The sequence below is a fragment of the Dromiciops gliroides genome, chromosome 3 (genome assembly GCF_019393635.1).
Source record: "Dromiciops gliroides isolate mDroGli1 chromosome 3, mDroGli1.pri, whole genome shotgun sequence".
NCBI classification, from domain to species: domain Eukaryota; kingdom Metazoa; phylum Chordata; class Mammalia; order Microbiotheria; family Microbiotheriidae; genus Dromiciops; species Dromiciops gliroides.
In genome coordinates this window covers 283,573,324-283,592,060 of record NC_057863.1, presented here as the reverse complement: position 1 = coordinate 283,592,060, position 18,737 = coordinate 283,573,324, and the positions used below count along the sequence as shown (strand labels likewise).

Here is an 18,737-nt window from a genome sequence, read left to right as displayed (position 1 = left end):
CTACAACAATGCAAATGAAAATAATTACCAAAAATTTAAAATAAATTCTGTACAATTATAATGATCTTGTCCTTGAAGAAATGTGAGACTAAAGAGGATAAGGAAGGAAGTGTGGAAAAAAAGGGAGTGCAGAGCAGGGGAGGGGGCAGTTAGAAGTAAAACACTTTTGAAGAGGAATAGGTTAAAAGAAGATATAAAATAGAGTAAATATCATGGGAAGGGAATAGCATGGAGGGAAATAGTTTTAATAATTGATTGTAATGGCAAAACGTATGGTATCTACCTTGCTGGGCTATTATGAAGAAAATTCTCTGTCAAGTTTAAGGTATTATATACAGGTTATGATGAACAGGATGCTATCAGAAAAACCTGGGAAGACCTACATGAACTGAAGCAGAGTGAAATGTACTGTATACAAAATAATAGCAATACTGTAAGGTGATCTGCTGGGAAGCATGTGGTTATTTTCAGCAAGGCAATGATCCAATATAACCCTGAAGTACTTATGAAAATGTCAACCCATCTACAGAGAAAGAACTAATAGTATCTGAAAACAGATGGAAACACATTTTTTTTCTCCTCTTTGACAATTCCTCAATCTGAGGTTTTGGGTTTTTTTGACTGTTCTCTCTCACAACCTGCCTAATGTGGGAATGTTTTCCATGACTACTCATGTAAAACTTATTTTGAAATGCTTGAATTCTAGTGGGTGGGGCGGGGGTGGGAATGGAGGGGGAAGAGAAGTTGGAACACAAAATTTTTAATAAATTGATGTTAAAATCTGTTTTTACATATATTTTGAAAAATAAAATTCTATACAATTAAAAATAATAAAAAATAAAAAAAAATAAGCCTGGGCAGCTAGGTGGCACAGTGAATAAAGCATTGGACCTGGATTCCCGGAAGACCTGAGTTCAAATCTAGTCTCAGATACTCGACACTTACTGGCTCTGTGACCCTGGGCAAATCACTTGCCCTGCCAAAAAAAATAAAATAAAATAAAATAACCCCTATTCCCAGGTTTGTTGAGGGGACAAGTTGAGATTACAATTGTAAATGCTTTGCAAATCTTAAAGAATTTTATATGTGTTAGTTATTATTATTGTTACTATTTAAGGCCCATAGGGAAACTAGGCAAGTCAGAGAAATCATGCCATCTAGTCATGGCCTGCAGCTGAACCTTATAGCCTCTGACGTAGAAAGTAAGTAGTGAAACTCTGTTTGACTGAGAAAGAACAGGGATAGGGGGAGAAGAACAATAACAATGACAACAAGTACAAGAAGAACAAGAATGAGAAGAAAAACAAGAGCAAGAAGAAGAAGAAGAAAGAAGAAAAGAACAATAACAAGAGGAGGAGGAGGAAGAAGAAGAAGAAAAAGAAGTTACTCATCCTCCAAGAGCAACAATTCTTCTGTCCCCCCCAAAAAATATGCAGGAAGGTAAACCCCACAATTATATAGCTTTTACTCATAATCTTACATTTCTTTACCTCTGAGTTCAAGGATTCCCCTTTCTCAAAACAATCAGAATTTAGCAATTCTGACTTAGTGCTTTTCACAGATTGGTCCTTTCTGTGGAATGCCCAATAAATCTTTTTGTGGAGTTCAGTTATCTCCCCCATAAATCCTTGAGAACTTTCCAATATCAATAGTTGTATCTTTCTAAGTAATGAAATTAGGTGCTCTGACCCCAGCCTGTAGCCTTGCCAAAGGTTAGTCTACAACTATCTATTCAGCCTCTCATCATGCCTTTGTATCCCTTCAATGTTGTTTCCCTCAGGAGAGTGTAAGTACCTCACTTCTTCTGGTGTCCGCATGAAAACTGTTCTTATGTGAATACTATTGCACTTCATTTTTCCTACCATTGCTAAGTGTGAAGCCTATGGGGCCACTGTTGATGAAGTTTTCAGAGGGAACACCTTGACAGAGACCTATGCCAAGGTCACAGGCCTCTCATCTCCTCCAAAGCCTAGTCTATCTGATTTAGGTAACCCCCAAACCAAGACCAAAAAAAGTGTTCAGGAAGCCATTTCATTATTTTCCACCTGTATCCCTGAACTTCAGTCTGGGGTCCAGAAGGTCATCTTTCAGCAAGATTCATTACAGCAAGAATCTTGAGAGTGATGCCACATTAAAATCCCCTGTGGCAGGGGCCCCTTCCTCTCTCTGACTGCTGAGAGTGGAAGATAGACATCAGAGAACTTCTTATATATCCTCCAGTTAAGGAGAGGAAGAAAAGCAGACCTCATCATTTCCCACCCAGATGCACTGGACTCCTCCAGTCTTTATCATGCCACATTCTAGGTATTCTTCCTCCATTCTCCTTCTTTACTCCTCTTTTCAGCCTCTTTTTATGTACTGTCATGCCCCCATTAAGTTGTGAGATTTTTGAGGGCAAGGGACTGTCCTTTGAATTTTTTTTCATCCCTCGCACTGAACATAGTGATTAGCACATTCACTGATCAATCACTAAACATTTATAAGGCACCTACCTATACCAGGCACTGTACTAAGTGCTGGGGATACAAGAGTCTAATGGGGGAGAGAAATCGCAAGCCAATATATACAAAGAAAGTTATATTTAGGATAATTAGGAAATAACAGAGGAAATGCACTAGAATCAAGTAGAACAGAAAGGCTTCCAGTAAAAGAGTGGATTTTAGTTGAGAGTTAAAGGAAGTTAAGGAGATCATGAAGTAGATGTTACAAGGGCAAGTGTTTCAGGCATATTATGATAGCCAGAGAGAGTCCCTGGGGGCAAGAGATTGAGTGACTTGTTCATAAGGATGCCAGGAGGCCAGTATCACTGGATCAAAGTAGGCACTTAATATATATTTTATTGATTGAATTACTAAAACACAAGAAGCGAGTGTGGGAATAACCTAAGTGTGATTTGGACCCAGACCACTTGTGTTACTTGTCAGATAGTTGACTGGTAGTCCCTAAATTCATTTTCCCCATTTAAGAGAGATGGTAGCAGTTGAAAAAACTCACTAATTTACCTCAAAGTTTCTTAAGGTGGCCCTATCTTCTCTGCCAATTCTTATAATAAAGGCAGAGACTAGAAAATAAGGACTAGACTTTCACTTTCATTGGTAGTAGGAACTTCTGGATGAGGAAATTCCCTCCATCAATGTAACTAGGTACCTTCATGACATCTTAGAGTTATAGAGCATTTCAGAGCTCACTGAGAGCTAAGGAGAATTATCTAGGGTATTACTGGTTACAAATCAACCTCTATCCATTGTCTCTCAGTGCAGGTAGCACTGTAAAAAACAGAGATTAGCCACAGGTTTTAAACCTTTGACTCTTTTCTGATCATTTATATGAGGGATTGTTAAACCTTTTTGTGTCCTTTGGCATTCTGGAGAAAACTGTGGTTCCTCTTTTTAAAATGCATCAAATAAAATACATAGGATAACAAAGGAAACTAATTATATTAAAATAGAACTTTCATAATACTTATTTCTTTACAGAAATCTCACATTCTCCAAGATATGGATATTTACTCTTGATGGACTTTATCCAGTTTGAGAAGTAGACTTTATCGGGCTACGGGAAGAGCTAGTTGTGTAAGAACAGTTTTGTTAGAGAGTCTCTATTTTCTGGCTGAATAAAAGTATACCCTAACCAAAAAGCAAAATCCCTTAGAGTAGACAGTAAAAATAAAGTCTTCAATGATTTAATTTCCTCTGGGGCCTATCTCTGTCCCTATCAAGTGATTTGTTGTTGCTGTTGTTACAGTTCAGTCATTTCTGACCATTTTCCGTTTTCTTGGCAAAGATACTGGAGAAGTACCTATTTCACAAGAGAAGTTGTTAAAGAAATATCTATTTCTTAAACCATTAGCAGAACTAACATTGCCCTCACTACCCTCTGGGAAATTCTCATCTTTCTTGACCTTGTGGCTGGAGGCTTTGTACTCGTTACACTCCTCTGCTACTCTATTGAGGAAAGGAAAGGAATCTGCAAATGGGCTCAGTCCAACATTCTCCTGAGGAGGACAGTTCTGACCTTTTTGCTTCATGTCTAGAATGGTGTGACATGTTGTCCTTTACAAGACAAAATAGGGTGAAATTGTAGCTATTTCCATTTTTAAATTATCTTTATTTTGTGGCTTAAAGTGAAGTGGCATATATATCTTGATCTCTAGCCTCTTTTCACAAATTATATAATACTGTGACAGGAAAGATTTCATCCAGCCATTAAAGCCAGCCTAACTGAAGTGACCCTTGGGCAACCCTTAAGTGAATGCCTTATTTCAATAGCTGTATTTTACGGATAGATGTTTAAATTCAAACGATGTCGGAAAATCTGGATCTAGCTGATATACTGACCTTTGCAGTACATATGTTTATAAAGCTATCTCATCCTGTTTGCTGATATACACAAGAAACTGTTTCATGTATAAGATGAAAGCTAACTCACAAAAATCATTCTCCAAGTTTTCTCCTGATTAATAAAACTATGAGGAAATATTAACTCCAACAAAAATAAGTGGCTTTTATTTCACAGGGACCATGAGCTAAAATGAATATTGTCTTCATGAAAAAGAATCATAATTTTCTATAATGAATTGCTGGGACATACAAGAATGCAGATTACCTACGAACACCATTGTGGGAGCATATGAAGGCCAAAAAAAGGAAATAATAAAAATTGCCTGTAGAGTCTTCTACTCAGCCCTAAAATCTGGCAAAGATCCTAAGACAGACAATATGGGATAGGTGGAAAGCAAAGAACAAGGCAGCTCCAGGGAATGACTCGCTCTGTACCAGGGGCACAGAGTATGGAGGAGGAAGGAAGACCCTAGGCAAAGACTAACCTTACTATCCTAAAAGCCAATGCTCATAGGAGAGCAGCCCTCAGGGAAGTCACAGGTAACTAGTTTGTCTGCTACAATTTGCCAGACGTGTGAAAAGTCCCGCAGAAAATACCAGCCCAAAATGTCTCTGAGACAGTTGGGTGAACGTCCAACATGAAATTTGCTCTTGAACCACAAAACAGCAGGAAGGTCTCCACACAAAGCCTAACGTATATGAAAGTCTTAGAATTCTATGGCAAAAGAATGACCCAGCCAGAAACTAGCACTGGAAGAGTCTGAGGCAGTACCTATGCATGCCATTCAGTTATGTAAATGGCCAGGTACAAGAATAAGTCCCTCAACCTAGAGACTGAGGCTGCTGAGATAAATAAACCAAGGAAAATTCTGAATACCAGCAGGAAATAAGTAGGTTTAAGAGGTGCCCAGAGGACATTATGAAGTAGTGGAAAGTAGGAAGAGGGGAATAAAATAAGAAATGCAAAAGAGAAGAAGTAATGACAAGGAGAAATGATGTTTTAGAAAAGATGTTGAAGAACCTTACCCAAAAACTAAATGTCCTGAAAATGAGAATGGTCATTTTCATATGACAAATGGTTCAATAGGAAAATGAGAAATATTAAAACAAAAAAAAGATTGAAAAAATATAAATAATATTTCTGAAAGAATTGACTTAGAAAATAGGTTGAGAGATAATGTTGGGATTATTGATTCTATGAAAATTCGAATCAAAAAAAGGAATAGAATTTGAGAAATTTCAGTTTTAAAAAAAGTATATCAAACTCAAAAGATAAAAGGGAGGGGACAGATAAGGAAAGAGGGATCCAGAAGAGATACAAGATGGTAAGGAAATAGTTATAAGTTAAAGAAACTCTGGGGGGCAGCTAGATGGCACAGTGAATAAAGCATTGGCCCTGGATTCAGGAGGATGTGAGTTCAAATCTGACCTCAGATACTTGACATTTACTAGCTGTGTGACCCTGGGCAGATCACTTAACCCTCATTGCCCTGCAAAAAACAAAACAAAAAAGACAGTGTACTGATATTTTAAAAATTTAGCTGTAATAAGTATATCTTTGGGGCAGCTAGGTGGCACAGTGGATAAAGCACCAGCTCTGAATTCAGGAGGACCTGAGTTCAAATCTAAACTCAGATGCTTAACACTTACTAGATGCGTGACCATGGGCAAGTCACTTAACCTTCATTGCCCCAGAAAATAAAAGAAAAAAGAAAAACACTCTGATGTTGGAGAATGTGAGAAGAGTAGTAGAAGTAGAGGAAGAAAAAGACAGAGCCAAAATGGTGGAGTAAAAACAGGGACGCATCTGAGGAGAAAGAATGTGATAATCTTTGCAAAAAGCATATATTTTCTTGTCAGTGTATTAAAAACAATTAAGTATAGAGAGATAAATATCCCCTTCATAACTTACTATTATCGTCTTCATCTAGCAAAGTATCATGTTAAATATTGTGACCATCATTATTTTATGTGTTTTTTTTCCAGTATATGATCTAAAAAGTATATTTGGGATTTATCTTTACCACAAGAAAAGGTAAATTGTAAGGGAAAACTTTGGGTATTCTGATAAGAATATTCTGTACTCAGCATCTGGTAATAATAGTCAACAATATACATAGTGGGGCAGCTAGGTGGTACAGTGGATAAAGCACCATCCCTGGATTCAGAAGGACCTGAGTTCAATTTTGGCTTCAAACACTTGACACTTACCAGCTGTGTGACCCTGGGCAAGTCACTTAACCCTTATTGCCCCTCAAAAACAAAACAAAAACAAACAAACTATACATAGCAGCAATTGAAATAAAGCTGTAACCAAATCTGACAACACACATACAGGTGAAAATGATCAGTAAGTAAAACAGAAGCAAATAAAATGTTCTTGATGAATTTGATTAAAGACAATTATACATTTGCTCCTCCCTCTAAAAATATGGTAAATAGATTAAATGTTACATTTAATAAATGACTATTGTATAAATACCTATGTTGATGATTTATTATATTAATGCTTATGTTTTTAAATTATTAAATATATTTTAAAATATTAAATGTTATTACAATTATTAAAATACTTGTTAACATAGATCTGATTCCTTTAAAAAAAATAATTACTGAGCATTCTTCACAAAGTCAGCAAATCACTACTTTAGAAAAGGGAATAAAGGAGAAAAAAACAACAACAAAAACAAGAGTTTGGCTGGATGTTTTCTTAGTATTTCACATTTTTTGTGTTATTCCTTTTATCGTAGGTAATACAAAAATACCAGGTAGTTTGCCTAAGAGATATCAAATTCATTCAGATGTAATGACATGATGTCATTTGAAGGTGTCAGAAATATAAATGATTCAAATACCTTTGGTGTCAAAGCATTTCATTACTCTATACTATACTAGAAAAGATGAGCTGTCCCAAATCAATATGTTATAATCCATGCAGAAGTGAAAGTTGATAAACATGAAATATAATTGCTAAATACAAATCAAGCCTTTACATCAGTAATTTGTAACTCTTTTGAAATGTTGTGACTTTCAAAATGATTTAAGTATGTTATGCATTTAAACTCAAATGACATCATATTGGAGAAAAAATTAAATTAAATTAGTTATATTTACAAATGACACATAGTAAATGTTCAAAATCATTTTATGTTGTCCTAAAACAGAAGTTATATTGTACTATATAATAATTCTTACAGTAGGAAGGAAGTGAAGAAGTCTTATCAACGCATATTAGTTTTCAAAATTAGGAAAAGAGACATGTCATTCAATATTATTAGTTTAACATTAAGAATACTACACAAGGGGCAGCTAGGTGGCGCAGTGGGTAGGGCACTGACCCTGGAGTCAGGAGTACCTGAGTTCAAATCCGGCCTCAGATACTTGACACTTACTAGCTGTGTGACCCTGGGCAAGTCACTTGACCCCCATTGCCCTGGGAAAAAAAAAAGAACACTACACAAAGTGTCAATCACTCTTAAATATATGTGCAACAATGAAATATAGACAGTCAAAAGAGCAGATGGAAGAAGGATAGAAGAAGAAATTATAGCTATCACAATTCTTACTTCTTTCCCTGAAGCTATGAAGTACTTTTAAGATGTCATTACTAAATACTACTAGTATTAATAATAAAGATGCCATTAATAACATTTATCTAACATTGCTTAAGAAAACTAGCAAAGTAAAAATATAATCTCTTTTAGGAGTTCAGGTGAAATATTTCCTGGTAACAGTCACATAATTCTTCAGTGAATTGAAAGGGAAAAAAAAATACAAAGGCTTGAACAATTGAGAAGTCTCTAGAGAAGACATTTTTTCAAACATTAGGAAGCTTATATAAAAGAGCAATCTTACCATTATTGACTTGTTCTTGCTTCTGATTATCTTCCAAAGGTGTTTTTTTGGGAATCACCACTAATTCTCTTTGTTCTGATGATTCAAAAACTACACCAGTTAGAAGTACTTGTACTGCCTCTTCCACTCGATGCCTTGCTCGACTGCTTATGCTGGCTAAAAACAACAAGGATGCATTCTATTATTTTGATTCATGATTATTTTCTGATGATTTGGTATCCCTATGACACAAAAAGGGGAAAAATTATTTTCCTGTTTCCAACTAGTTATTGCCTTTAGTGAAAAGGCATATAAATTTATGTCATGTTCAAACACAGAAATAACAGTGAAGGAATAAAATGTTACAGAACTTAGGGGGAGGAATTCCTCAAGACAATAATCAGAAAATGAAACTCTAATATACACAGAATAACCTGTGGACTAAATCGCAGTGCTTGGAGTTGGGCTAACTACTGAAAATTTATTCTAATACTGGATTATTGAGTAAAAGTAAATGGTATACTTTTTAAAATGTTATCAACTACTATATATGTAATCACGGCAATAATCTCTAATGACATGGACATGCTGTGAGAAAATGAAGTGAAATGAGGGACTGGACACCTTTAATAAATGCTTGGAAAAAAATTAATTTTCTTCACAGTAGAATTTATTGAAAATTGATCAGGTAACATTGCTAATACAAGAGTTTTATATTACATATTTCTTAATTATGTTATTTTTTCAAATAATTTGGCCAATCTATTTAAATTTTTATTTAAAAGAGTTTAAATTTATTCTCCTTTAACCAGTGTAAAAATAAGAAAATTGTTTTAAATGTTATGAAAACTAAAAAGAATTCTGATTAGGTAAAATTTAGTCTGAACATAAACATTTATATTTACACAATAAATAATTCTTATTTAAATATGGAATGTCAAAATACTAAATCTATCTTTGATTTAAAAGCATTTACTATCTTTTATTGCTAGATAATAAATATATACTGAAAAATCAAAACATTATTTTTGGGTACAGGAATAAGTGGAAACTAACAGCACCATTTTAGAACAAATTGACACAAATAAGTAGCATAAAAATCTTTCTCCTCTCTCTTGCTCTGTCTCTGTGTCTATGTCTCTGACTGTCTCTGTCTCTGTCTCTCTGTCTCTCTCTCTGTCTCTGTCTGTCTGTCTGTCTGTCTGTCTGTCTCTCTATCTGTCTCTCTGTGTCTTTCTCTCTCTGCCTTTTACTCCTAATTCTTCTGGAACCAAGTCAAAGGAGCCGAGCCTATACGAATAGGAAACTTATTGCAATTTTACAGACATTTCACTGTTATACTTACAACTAGTTTAATGAACATAGAAATATCTTTTCACCTAGCATACTACATTTCACTTGGTATATTTGAATCAATGAGTGGATGGATAAATGGCTGGATGGGAAACTATATTTTCCAGATTTGACATTTTATGTTTTATGAGCATAAAGCAGCATTCATCCTTGACACTACTGATAAAGGAATCCTCTGAATGCGAATATATATAATCAATATCTCAGAAAATATTTTAAAGCACTTACTATGTGCTAGGCATTGTGCTAGAGGATATAAAGATAAAAAGAAAATAGTCTTTGTTCTTACAGAGCTTGTATTCTACTGGGGGAAACACCACCACATGTAGTTATGTACAAAAATGTGCTAAATTAATAGAGCCTAATTGGGAATGGGAAATCACTAGCAGTTGAGTAACAACAAAGGCCATGTGTAAGAAATAGTTCTTGAACTGAACTTTGAAAATAGGGATTCTAGGAGGCAGGAGGGTTGAGGAAGAGGAAAGATACATAAAAATCCTAGAAACAAAGGTTGCAGCCAGATTGGGAAGGGCTTTCAGTACCTAACAAAGGAGTTTGTATTTGATCCTAGAAGTAATAAGAAACCATTAGAGTGGATAGATCAGGGGAGTCATATGGGCAGATGAGTTCTAATCTTTAGATGATGTATGCAGAGGTTTGGGGATAGGATGACTAAACAGAACAATTGCTGAATGTATAGATTGGAAAAGGTAAAGAATTCAGTATGATTCCAAGATTGTGAACCATGGTGACCAGGATGGTCTTGTTCTCTATAGAAACAGGTAACAACCCCCTCTACCACCATCGCAAGCACAACAACAGCTAGCATTCATATAGTGTTTTAAAGCTTGCAAAGCACTTTCTAAATATTATCTCCTGTTTATCCTCAAGATCATGGCACTTTCAATAAAAAAATAGGAAATTACAATGTGTTTCACTGGTATCTCATTATCTACCAAATAACATGCAAAATGCAGACTCCTTAAGATAGCAATCAGAACCCTCATGGTCTGGCTCCTACCTAAATTTCTAGCCAAATCCCATAGTACTCTCCTTACTATATACAATAGTTCAGCAGTTTATATTATTGTTTATACTTTCCTTGTCTTCTCCTGTTGCCTCTATGCCATTGTACACATTGTGCTTATTCCTGGAGTAAATTATTCACTGACTTATACCATTTTCTCTTACTCCTATTAAATCTTCCTTCTTTTTTCCAAAAACCAGTTCAGGTGGCATCTTTTCACAGCCCACTTTTTTTTTGGTGAGGCAATTGGAGTTAAGTGACTTGCCCAGGGTCACACAGCTAGTAAGCGTTAAGTGTCTGAGGTCAGATTTGAACTTAGGTACTCCTGAATCCAGGGCTGGTGCTTTATCTACAGCACTACCTAGCTGCCCCACAGGTGGCATCTTTTCCATATTATTTACTCTACCTTCCTAGATCAAAATGAAGAGTACTCTCTTTTTGAATGCCTCAGCTCACTCTTTTAATTTATGCTAAATTATATGCTATTATGTACATAATAACTTTCTAAACCATATTAATAATTATTTGTGATTATATTACATTTCCACAAAAGAACAAAATCTCCTTGGGAGTAGGGATCAGATTGTTTCCTTTTTTAACTTTTTAATTTTTTTTTATTACCAGTGCTTAGTATTGAACCCTGCATACAATAGGTGTTTAATGTTTACTGAATTAAGATTTTAAATGATAAATAATGCTTTGGTACACATTGCTGAGAAGGTAAATATGCTTAGGGAATGAGAAAGTTTTCTAGTTATAATTAATTTCACTGCCTTAAGTCATTAAAATGGAAATGAGTACACTGAATGTTATAATTAGTATTATGCCACTGGTCTTGTCTTCTAAATTCTCTGGAAATTTGAGTACTAAAAATATAAACATCATTCATTTCCAATGAATTCATTCTTCTACTATATTATTCATCTTCAAGTGAATAGCTTCTTTAAGTAACTATACCAGCTATCTTTGGCAACCCAGAAGCAAAATTCAAAATTTTCACAGGATCAAGTAATCAGAGTTAGAAGAGACCTCACTGACCAGTCAGTCAATTCATGCCAGGAAAATAATTCTCATTACAATGTGCTGTCAAATGGTCACTGACCCTCAGCTTAGGGGCCCCCAGTGATGGAGAAGCCAGTAGATAGGGACTCTCATAGGCTTGGAAAAGATTTAATTGTGAAGAATTTCCTCTTCATATCAAGCTTAAATTTTCTTCTACTGATTCATTGTTCTTGCTTTTGGCTTCTGAGTTTTTGAAAGAAAAAGGTAGCTGTGCTTTACTATACTTCTTCAAGACTACAATGGATGTACAATCACATTGTTCTAACTATTCTCTCCATAGTTTGAATAAACAGGCATTTATTAATTGTCAATCATATATTAATCACTCTACTGATTGCTAGAGACATAGAAATGGAAGAAAAAATAATGGTTCTTGCCTTCAAGGAGTTTACATTATATCAAAAGTATATGTCATGAATAAATACATAATATATACAAAGCAAAAATAAAGTAATCTGAATGGTGAAATGCTAACAGCTGAGAGGATGAGTATAGATATAATGCTTGAGGTGTGTTTGACATGAACTTTGAAGGAATTTAGGGATTTAAGAGGCAGGAATCCCTTTTTTATTTTTTATTTTTGCAGGGCAATGAGGGTTAAGTGACTTGCCCAGGGTCACACAACTATTGTGTTGAGTGTCTGAGGCCAGATTTGAACTCAGGTCCTCCTGAATCTAGGGTTGGTGCTTTATCCACTGTGCAACCTAGCTATCCTATACAACTTTTTAAAAGGGATTCCTGGGGCAGCTAGCCACATCATCTGCAATCCAAAGAAACTGGCTTCCTTGCTATTCCTTGAACAAGACATTCCATCTCCAGACTATCTGCAATTTCTCTGGCTCTCCCCAATATGTAGAATGTTCTTACTCCTGATTTTACCTCCCAGCTTCCCCGACTTTCTCTGAGTCCCAGCTAAATTTTCACCTTCAGAAGCATTTCCTGATTCCCCCTGAATTCTGGTGCCTTCCTTCTTTTGATTATTTCCAGTTCATGCTGTATGTACCTTGTTTGTATATAGTTTGTATTTTGTTTCCCCTATTAGACTGTGAGTCCCTTTAGTACAGGAACTGTTTTTACTGTGCTTTGTCCCCATCACTTAGCTAAGTTCCTGGCACAAAGGAGTTTGATAAATTAGTATTATTTATCTCACTGACTAATGGAATCACAGATCTTCTAGTGTATGAAAGTATTGAAATAAATAGATGCTGTCAGAGTTGTGTGTATTTGCTAAAAAGAAGACTAATTTTATTCCCAGATTTTCTCAATTTTATTAAATAATGTAATTCAATATATTGCAACAAAAATTCTTTGGGGTGGGGGCAAGGGAGGGAGAGAAAGAGAGAGGGAGAGAGGGAGGGCAGAGAGAGAAAGAGAGAGAAGAAGAAGAAGAAGAAGAAGAAGAAGAAGAAGAAGAAGAAGGAGGAGGAGGAGGAGGAGGAGGAGGAGGAGGAGGAGGAGGAGGAGGAGGAGGAGGAGGAAAGAGAAAACAGGTAAGCAAAAATAAAATATCAACTATATTATATATATATGTATATATATATATATATGTATCAATGATAGATCATTGTGTCTGATATAAACAAATTTGTATAGTTTGATTCTCCCACATCTTACATGAGGTGAGTTTTCTTCACATTTCTATTACAGGCTAACCACAGCAAACTAAATAAAAGGTAAGTGACATTAGCAACCTCTATGTTATGCACACTAACATTCCTTTGCAAAAGATGTAAAAATAATATGTAGTTTAATGCATCATTAGACTGTTTTAGTTTAATCAATTCTTCATGAATTCTTTCATTTAGGAAAACAAAAGTCTGTATTTACAAGACATGAACAACAAAGCTGTCAGAAGACTGGGAAATTGTTTATGTTTTATTACGTCATTTTAAACTGATGACCATGGATTGTAAATTCTAAACTGATGTTCATCTCTATAGAGAGTAAGAAGTCAATTATCTTTTACTGAGGAAAAAAAGAAAAAAAAATCTAAGTCATTTTGAAAGACTATAAAGATTATAATTTAGAGGCTTTGTGCTTGAAAGATTTGCATTGACCATAAAAATATTGTCTAGCATAGTATTAAAAAGTACTATAAGTAAATCAAATGACAGTTATTTGTAAAATGGATTTATAATCAGATACAATTTTAATTAAAGTTATATCACAGAGAAAGTGACTGATATCCTGTTTCCAAGTACATTCTGAAGCATTTTCTTTCTCAAAGTGATGGTAAAGACAGTGTGATGTAGTGGAAAGAGATTTAATAAGAACTCACAAAAACTGGATTTCAGTTCTAGGAATGGAAAATTAGCAGTGTCATATCAGGATCACTTTACTACTTCTGTTCGAGCCTCAATTTACCTGTATGAGATAAAAAGCTCTACCTACACTCTAAGTCTTATTCTAGGCCTGGCATTCTTTGATCTCATAACATACATACCATGGTGTGTTTTAGGAGGTGGTGCTTCTGGGATTCCTTGTATGGGGTACTTCCAACGAATGTTGCAGATGTCTCCATTTTCTGTTCTTGTTGTACTATTTAGACATGCAAATTTAAAAAGTTATAATGCTAGAAGATGAAAATTTCTGCTAGTGTCAGTGAACTTTCTAATATTTTAACTAAATGGCATTTTAATTTTTAAAAGGAATCTATCTTTTAGAAATAGAGAAATACAAATTGGCATTGACTTTTTGGAAAAATTTTGGTTTTGCAAAATATTGTAAAGAGACACAATGAAATAAGGGAAATTATCAGGGAAATAATATGCATGGTAGTTGTGATAACACTTCAGAATATTAGCAGCTATAATTAAGTGGATCCTAGGGTTGGGGTTGAAGTGGGAGAAAAGGGACAAAAAGTCATCATTAAGAATGGGTCCCAGGGGCAGCTAGGTGGAGCTGTGGATAGATCACCAGCCCTGGATAAGGAGGACCTGAGTTCAAATTCGGCCTCAGACACTTAAAACTTACTAGCTGTGTGACCCTAGGCAAGTCACTTAACCCCAATTGCCTCACCAAAAAAAAAAGAAAAGAATGGGTCCCAATATTATAACATTAATGAGAAACTATTCTTTACCAAGCAGGACCATTAAGATTATTTTTCTAAGAACTACTGTGAAAGTGGGTAAAATGCTTTAAGGAATTAAATAAAAGCATTGGGCAGTTAAAACAACTTTTATGGCCTCATTGGAAGATATTTAGGGGATCTATTATTACAAATATCATTTCTGTCATATTTCCTATGTAATTCAGATGGAAATGGACCTGGGACACGTGGCTATCTTGTTATTATTTTATATTTAATTTTCCACAGATTATTACAAATGTGGATAAAATAACTGCTGTTCATTATTGAATAAGTATTGAGATAATTGAAAAGGATTGTAAATCATCTTCTAAATATTCAACTCACTGAAAGCATCATTGGGACAACTGCATTAGCAGAAAAAAATGAAAGGGACTCTTGATTTCTTCTGGTAGGTATTAATATTTTGGAAATATTTCTGTTTTACATAGTTTGGATGTTGGCAGTGTTTGGACTGACAACCTCTATTAAAAATATCATTATTGTTGTTCTTTTTTTGGCTGGGCAATGAGGGTTAAGTGACTTGCCCAAGGTCACACAGCTAGTAAATATTCGCCACTTAGCTGCCCCCCCAAATATCATTATTAAGGGTTTTTTGTTTGTTTATTTTGTGGATCAAAGTTATATCTGGCTGAATATGGGCAACAAGTCTATCTGTTATAATGCTCCAATTCGAGTTGTTTCTTTGTTAGATGTTCACAGATATTTTGATGCCTGTATTTATAGAACAAAGATTCATTGTCTGCTAATTTATGAAAGAAAGCAAACTTATTGATCATTCCAATCACCAGGTTTGGATTTTGGTTGTTATTTGACAGTTATATTTTAACAAGCTACAGTGGCACATTGCAAAATAACTACAATTTCCTTGCATAATCTACATTGATTTAGTACTCTGCAATCCTTAAGAATAATCCTCTCAAATTTCTGGTAATAATGAACTTCATCCACAATTGCCATCATAAACACCACAATTTCTATAAATAAATATGCATGATTCATTCACTTGTTTCATGCTTCTTTAATCACTTACAGGTAGTTGAGTTTAAGCTTATTATTAGAATCCAGGAAGCAATTTTGCAGAAGCCTACTCCTTTCTTATTTTGCTACTAGTTTATTTCAAAGCCAAATCCCTTTGCTGACCCTACCTTTTAATTCTAGATACTGGTGCCTGTACTCTTAACATCTCTAGGCAAGAAACTAGAGAGGGAAATTTGCAGAGTCCTAGAAAGTCACAAAGAAATAATGGAATTGTAGGGTTCTTTTTGTTATACATTCATCTAATATAGTGACAATTTGTTAAATCTATTCCAACTGCTCTTGTCTTTTTATCTATCTCAAAACTTACTTTTATCTTTCGTCATAATAGTCAGGGCAGGTGTTCCTCCTTTAGAAATTTAACCTCTCCTCATGTGTTCTCAGTGCCATTCCTACTCACTGGTCTATTATCAAAATCAACGTGTCTATCTGACCCTTGGTCTCTTATTCTTAGATTATGTATTCTTTGAAGGCAGATATCTTGCCTTCATTTTACTGGCTGTTTTGGATCATGGAACATAATCCTTTAAGTAACTGTAGAAGTTTAGCACAAGACCTTTGTTATCTAAGTTAGATAAACCCAAAATAAATAGAAAGGATGAAACTCAATTAGAAAATGAAGAATTACACTGGGAAGATATCTGTGAAAGGAAACATAAATGGTATTTCTAAAATTTTTCACCTCAATCAGTATAAGGAATGAAACTATTCTGAATTTTGTCTTGTTCTCAGAGAATCTTGCCATGGTGTTTTACATAAAATGATCTTGTCATCATTTGTTGACTAATCTTTATCTAGAAGTATCTAGCTTACCAGTAGGCATCTTAAGGAAGACAGATGAATGTGACTTCTGATAAAGGTTTATGAAGAGAAAACCATTTCTGTTGTAGGAAGACATACACACACACACACACACATATACATACATCTATATATACACATATATATTATATGTGTGTGTCTTCCTACAACAGAAATGGTTTTCTCTGTGTGGGTATTTATATACATATATACATATATGTACATACTCATATATACATGCATTTATGCATTTATTCGGCATATATATACACACACATACACATATACATGCCTTTTCTTTCAAAAATATACACAACAGGAAGGAAATATATCTATATATCTATATATGTGTGTACATATATGTATACGTGTATATATGCAATTTATATCTATATCTCAATCTCTATATCTATCTTTAACTTCTATCTCTGCCTCTCTCTCTCTGTTTCTGTCTCTGTCTATCTCTATTTCTATAATTATAATTATATAATGTCTTGGTGGTAGAACCAGACATTTGGGAAGTTGATTGGGTTTAAGGAGGCCAATGGTAATGTACTTTCTAGAATGCATACTCTTTATTCATGCTAAAGCTTTATTATATACATATTATATAATGCCATGACTTTCACGTCTGCTCCATTACTGCAAAATTTCTTGATTTGCAGAATCCCAAATTATTTCAAGTTGATTCCTAGGCATTGGCTTCTTGTTTCAGTATGAATTATCACATTCTTGGTCAAATGTTCAATGTGTATTAAACACAATCTTTCATTACTTTGGACAGGGTGAGACAAAAGTCATAAAGTCATGAAGAGGTTTGGAAATTTAATAACTCTTTTTTTCATTTTGCAATACCATTACATAATATACAGTATATATTATGCACAGTATATATTTGTATGTATATATGTATATATATATACATGAAATGAAGAAAATAGTTTTCAATAAGTTATTAAAACATTTGATCCTTTTATGACTTCTGGCCCACACTGTATCTAAGTCAGCTTACTTGCTAATTCTATATTAGCTTCACATATTTAAGATGCTGGCTCACAATTCAACCAAACCAAATATTACATGAGTATCAAATGTTTATCCCTCTTCTCCTCTGTATCCCCTCCCACAGACTAGGCTGTGGTTTTGTTTCTGATTTTTAAAAATACAATAGAATATGATATGTAAAGGAAACAGGAATACTGTTAGTTGAAAAATATGATTCCTTATTTAATTTACCTTTCTAGACCTGGGCCCAATTCATCTGCATTATCATAAGGCCAATATTCACCATTTTCCCTCACCACCTCGACAATCACCATTGCTTCATATAATTTCATAATATGAGGAACAAATAACACAGGGATATCCAACTTTCCTTTTGGAGGTAATGGTATTCCTGTAAAATAAAATTCATTTTTGGTATAAAAATGGAAAGAGTAAATAGTTGAAAGAAAATAAACGATAACTGAAAAATTTTAGGCTTTATATATTTATTGAAGTGATTTTAAGTCATAAAGCCAAATATATTAAATAATTTCATTAATGAAAATTGTTCTCAGTGCACACCCCTCTTTACAAATGCATACTGGCCTAAGTTAGCATATATTTTTCCAAGAACTGAAGAAATAGAAAAAGGAGTGCTCGTATATTCCCTGGGTATGACCTACACAGCCTGGATTTTCTCAAGACTGAGGAAGACTTAAAAATACACTTCTTCTTCTTTTCTTTTTGTGAGGCAATTGGGGTTAAGTGATTTGCCCAGAATCACACAGCTAGTAAGTGTCAAGTGTCTGAGGCTGGATTTGAACTCAGGTCCTCATGAATCCAGGGCCGTTGCTCTATCCACTGTGCCACCTAGCTGCCCCACACTTCTTCTAAGGTAGTAAATACACAACAATGATTATTCAGTTTAGTTAAACTCCTGTAGAAGATTTGAGATTGAACCTAAGTTTGTGGACTATTTGGCTGTTTTTAGTGCACATTCATTCCTTATACTTGAGCTATTCCTCTCATTAGGACCAAAAATATTTCCCATATAAAAATTTATTTCTCAAGAGATCTTCAAAAATAGTTAATTCCCACTTTTAAAATATGGGAATACCTATTTAAACATTAGAGTTCATAGGAATAAATGAAATTTTCCATAAAATGATAAGTAGCATTTATCTAAAACTATCACCAAGCATTACATGAC

General features: G+C 34.5%; 1 protein-coding gene across 1 annotated transcript in view; it reads right to left on the bottom strand.

Moving 5' to 3' along the window:
- The window catches only part of CFAP47 (cilia and flagella associated protein 47), an 849,402-nt gene that overhangs the window by 121,161 nt on the left and 709,504 nt on the right, over positions 1–18,737 (bottom strand). The window contains 3 exon segments of the mRNA XM_043993472.1: positions 8,196–8,351; positions 14,060–14,154; positions 17,780–17,939. Coding sequence (XP_043849407.1) covers positions 8,196–8,351; positions 14,060–14,154; positions 17,780–17,939 — 411 coding nt within the window.